Raw genomic sequence first — 5,000 nt, 5'->3', positions numbered from 1 at the left:
ACCTGGCTTTTTCTTTCCGTCAACCTTTTTCGGTTCGATAGTAAGATATAGATTATTCCCTTCAATGTTATATGAACAGTCTAATGCAACACCGTTGTTTTTCTCATAGTAATCTGACATGGCGTTAAGTAAATCATCAATAAATTTATCGATTGCCTGTTTCCACGATGAATACATATTTACTAGAGGAAAATTGATCGTTGTCTCGAATTTCTTGTTTTTCCCAAGCACCTTACTCTTCTTTTCTTCCTCTTCAACAGCCTCCATACCCATCGCTATTTCCTTCGCTTTTTCTAGCGTCAATTGCTTTTCTTGCAGCAATCTCAGCCGGGCCTTTTCATTCCGAATCCCAAAAACGAACTGATTCCGTACCGCCTTCTGAATATGGTCACCAAAGCCGCAATCATTCGCCATGTGTAGCAATGCTTGAACGTAATCCTTGATACTTTCTTCATTCTGCTGAGTTCGGCTGCGGAACGCCCACAATTCCACCATTTCGAGCCGCTCGGGTTCGAAGTGCTTCGTCAGAATTTCCGCCAGCTCGTTGTACTGCATGGATTCCGGCTTAGCCGGTGCTACGAGATCGGTCAACTCGTCGTACGCCTTTGCGCCGATGCAGTGCAGCAGCACTTTCGGTTTCACGACTTTAGAAACTCCGCTCACTTCCACAGCATTTTCGAAGCGCTGCAACCACTTCTTCCACTTGATGCCACTCTGATCGAAACGCTCCATCACTTGCATTATAGAAGGTGATGCCGTTTTTGCACTCGGTGTAGTTGATGCAATTTTTGGTTGCGTCGCACCACTCTCTGGAGCTGCAATAGGTTGCGGCATCATTTGGTAACAGTTTTCAGCTTATTTAACGGAAATATCCACACGAATGTCCTTTCCGGTCGATCAGGTAGCTTCACAGGTTTTCCACTCTATCGCGCTTGTCCAAAAACGATCTCACTTCGAGAAAGGCTTTTCTGCAAATGGCGCGTGATTTCTTCGCGGGACCCTTTGTTCTCGTTCCGTCACAATTCCTAAAATCGGAAGAAAGAGAACGGAGCAAGAAATTAAGGAAATGTACGGGTGGGAGTGGGATAGAGCACGCAAGTCGGAGGCCGGCTTTTGTTTCTTCTGGGAATCATACAAAGAAACAAGCAACCGCTGGTAAGTGGACCCGTGGGCTGGGAGGCAGGAAGAAGTCCCAAAGAAGTGTGTGCAGTATGATGCAATATTTAGACAAAATTGCACTTTTTCAACTTACAGTAATATTGTTTTAACGTAATAGCTTGTCGCAAGTCGAGGTTGTGACAAATTAACCACTTCGCGCCCACACTGAGCCGGAGAGTAAACAATACGCACCAGGCCGATTATTTATTTAGCGGACGCTTGGGTAGCCGAGAGTTGCTTAGCCAGAATATCCACACAATTGTCTTTTCCGTTCGATTGATTCCACAGATTTTTCACTCTGTATCGCGCTGGTCCAAAAAACGATCGCACACCGGTCGAGGCTCTTTTGCAAATGGCGACTTTTTTCACGAAACGATTTGTTCTCGATTTGTCAAAATCGAACCGGAACCAGGGTTGCCACACTGAAGTGGTGAAAAGAAAGTAATAGGAACAGCAAAGGCCCAAAGAAGCGCAAAATTATGAAATGATTGAATTTATGATTTTCTCAAGTTTCACTGACGCGTGTGAGAAATAACAAAATCCTGGAGGCCAAAGATTTAAATTTACGCAAACTAGCGATTTTTGTAGCTGCGGAAGATCACCGCCGGTGTCTGAAGATCACAGTAAGCATTTTTCCATTCTGTTCGCTTTCTTGCATTTCCTGTGTTCGACTAACAGTGTTTTATAAATTTCCTTTTCTACGTGATAGTGATCATTTCAAGTGATCTATGCCGCAAAACCGCGTTTCGTGCAATATGGTGAGAATCTTCAGCTGTCGTCGCCTTATGTTGGGCCTTCGGTTTTCTTGGCGCGGAGTAAGATGGATTTATGTAAAAGACGCACCAACGAAGAGAATCATTACTCACGGACCGCCGTTGTCCCCTTCTCCTTTTTGGCAGGTTCATCTGGGCCGGCTTCGTGGAAAAGAAGGGTCGGCCGAGGGAATCCAGGTCTCCACGCGCTGTTGCCTTAACCAGCGGGACCAAGCCAACCCCCTCTGGTCACCTACCAGGAGTTGGTCCCAAATCGTTTCACCCGTCCGCCCGTACCCAACCGGGTGACTCTCTCGTCGGTAACGCGTAATGAAGGGAAAATTAAATTTTCATCCAGCCCAACGTCCCGGTGTGCGTAAAAGGTATACTCCGTCGCCTACGTCGGTCCGATGGGCCCGCAACATCGTCGGACCGTTGCTTGTAACTTCTGGCTTCTTCTGCGTCCTACAGAGCATGTCTTCGTCCCTGGACTATACGATCTTCCCGGAGGAAATGGAATGGCAATGAATGAAGCGATCCTACGGCTACGATGTGGCGGTGGGAGTCCTGCCAGTCCAAGGTGACACATAGCGTCCAACTCTTGCCCGTCCTTCGCCACGAACGAACCCTGAGGAAAGATGAAATGTGTTCCTTTCGATGATTTTCCTGCGTCCCAAAGGAACAGCTGCCCTTTCGAAGAATGGAAATCATGGGAAAATGCTGACGGGATGACGTATTGACTTGAGGATGGTATGAAATGGTCATATGCAGCTCGCTTTCCAACAGTAAACCCAATTCATCCCTCGAACAGATCCACGAAGATGCACTCCGGGGGGGTGTATGCATCCTTTACGAGGATGGTGAATCCACTACCACGGTTCGCTGGTGTCTCCCTGGTCTTCATTTTTCATTCCTTCAATTCCTCGGTCTGTCTCTACAGCAGTCTCCAGGTTTTTGCTCCTGCTCCTTAGCTTTTTACTCAAAAGCCCTCCTGCTCTGCCTGCCCTGCATGCGGTGTTGTTGTTCCTCTACACACGAGCGCGTGCGGGGGCCCTCGGAGCGGAATGTATTAACGGTGAACAGCTGCCGTCTGCGCAAACTCTTAATTTGGTCGTGATAAAGCCTTATCTATGTGTATGATTGGCCCTTCCGGCCTACACATACACACGCGGGTGTTATGCGGCCGGGCTGGGGGGGGGGGGGGGGGGGGGGGTCGAAACGTGGACCGGCGGTTTGCGGTGGTCTCCCGCCACGAATCGCAACCGTACCGTACCGTCCTGCCCGCCGCCCCGAAGGCCATCGTACTTGGTACCGCTCAACACCCCCGAGAAAGGACTACCTGTAGAGTTGTGGAGATTTCGTCCTCGACCCAACGCCATCGACCGACCACCCGACCGAACGACACACATGCACGCACAATCTGCTGGCCCGAAGCAACACTCCGTTGGCAGCCCGTAGTATCCGGAGCACTATAAATATAGGGTACCGAACTGGTGCACCTACCATGACTCGCTGTTGTATGAAGTGCGCCACAAGCACGTGCTAGAGCCAGAACAACAGACTCGGACACGCCAGACCTCGCAGGGAAGCCCGTGTGAAGCTGGGAGCCACGGAATCCCACGGAAGTGCCAAGAAGACGGAATCAGTTCTTACAGTTTAAAAAACGAAAGTAAAATACGCCCGAACCACAAACGCAAGTGAAGGGCAACCCCCCCGTTGTGCGAGGATTACGGAGGAGTGCAGGAACAATCCGTGGAGCGGATTGGGACACGGTGTAAACCAAGAGAACCATCTCGGATGCTGTGTGTTAGTGTGTGCAACAGTTGTTAAATTAGTGATTTCAACGCTGCTGCCGTCGCTGCTTCGGCCACAGAACCTGCTAATCAGCCGTTCCGGAAAACCGTTCTGCCAGTGGATGTCAGGAAACAGCAGGATGCTATGTAAGCATATCTTGGCACTAAAGCCTATTTCTTTTACCTTATCGCACATTCTACTTCCCTACAATTGAGACTCTTTAATCCGGGGACTCGTGGATCATGGATTCTTGTTGAGCAGCATGCACCAAGAAATGTTACTTCATTCTCGGGTATTTGCGCGAATGAAGCTGCATATGGTTTCAATTCACGTGCAAGCGACATGCAAAATTAAATGCTGTCAAGTGTCCTTTTTACACTTGTTAGGGGACTAGCAGCGCGCAGCTTCTATTGTTTCCTTTTCATCGGTTTTCTTTTCGTTATGTCCCACCGACTGGGACACCGACCGTCACCGGAAGGAGTAGCTGTGTAATATTTTGAAACACGGTTGGTGTCGGGAGCAATGGAAGAAAAACATCCTCAGGCAAACTGTGCTTGTTGCAGAAAAGAAGGGTAGGGACCGTGTCCAGCCGCCGGTTCCAGTTACTAATGGTTTTAAAACAATGGTTTCCAGGGAAGTACATTTTTTTGCTTCTAAAGCTTACAAGCCAAGTCCGTCCGATTCGTCGTGTCGGCTTGGTTTTGCTCCTGTTTCGGTTAGCTGGTTTGCTGGTTAGGATGAACGATTTAACATTCTCCTGCTGTGACATGCTGCTGAGGACTCGGCGGCCTGGAATGTGTAACCGAATGCCCGGGGTTGCGTTCGGCTGGTGATGGGAAGGAGGTAACGAAGAGCTGCGGCAAATATTTTGAACATTTCCGTACCAGAAAACCTTTTGTTTTGCCCCGAAGCGGGTTTTGCGGCCACGCCGTTTTCAACTCCCGCGGGGATGCTCTATTTTCTTGTGTTTGTCTTCATTCCTGATGCATAGCATGAATATGCTGCCTTAAGATTAGACAAAATCTATTTTAAAGTATTCACAAACTCGCGTCGTTCATTCTGAGGCGAGCATGAAAAATCTATATCAGCTGCTTATATTGGAACCAGTTGCAATTTTCTATGGAATTTGCACTCTGCAAAAAGTCGCCCCCTGCTGGCGTGTGGTGCATCAGGTGACTTAAAACTTCTGGAAAATTGTAGACTCTCTGGAGGGTGTCGTTTTTCAGCAGGCATATATCTCCTCATTCTACAAAAATCGAATTCAGTTGTAGAGTTGTAGAGATGCACGGAAGCTGG

The 5,000-nt window shown here is 48.5% G+C and overlaps 2 protein-coding genes across 4 annotated transcripts in view; one reads left to right on the top strand and one right to left on the bottom strand.

Moving 5' to 3' along the window:
* Window positions 1-1,486, bottom strand: part of LOC126581748 (uncharacterized) — a 1,680-nt gene extending 194 nt beyond the window's left edge. The window contains exons 1-2 of one of the 3 annotated variants that reach the window (XM_050245616.1): window positions 1,253-1,486; window positions 1-1,025 (exon numbers count right to left, since the gene is read on the bottom strand). The exon at window positions 1-1,025 is cut by the window's left edge and continues 194 nt beyond it. In XM_050245616.1, the coding sequence (XP_050101573.1) occupies window positions 1-837 (837 nt within the window). In that variant the 5' untranslated portion in view covers window positions 838-1,025; window positions 1,253-1,486. Of the gene's footprint in view, window positions 1,026-1,135; window positions 1,179-1,252 lie in introns of those variants that run through there. The other 2 variants (XM_050245617.1, XM_050245618.1) reach the window with 2 other exon arrangements.
* Window positions 1,487-3,407: 1,921 nt separating this feature from the next.
* LOC126572102 (diuretic hormone class 2) overlaps window positions 3,408-5,000 on the top strand; it is a 7,598-nt gene continuing 6,005 nt past the window's right edge. The window contains exon 1 of the mRNA XM_050231152.1: window positions 3,408-3,850. Coding sequence (XP_050087109.1) covers window positions 3,826-3,850 — 25 coding nt within the window. The 5' untranslated portion in view covers window positions 3,408-3,825. The remainder of the gene's footprint in view (window positions 3,851-5,000) is intronic.

This window comes from Anopheles aquasalis, chromosome 2 (assembly GCF_943734665.1).
Source record: "Anopheles aquasalis chromosome 2, idAnoAquaMG_Q_19, whole genome shotgun sequence".
Taxonomy (NCBI): Eukaryota; Metazoa; Arthropoda; class Insecta; order Diptera; family Culicidae; genus Anopheles; species Anopheles aquasalis.
Note: the sequence above shows the minus strand (reverse complement) of the source record. Positions and strands in the feature narration are given on the sequence as shown.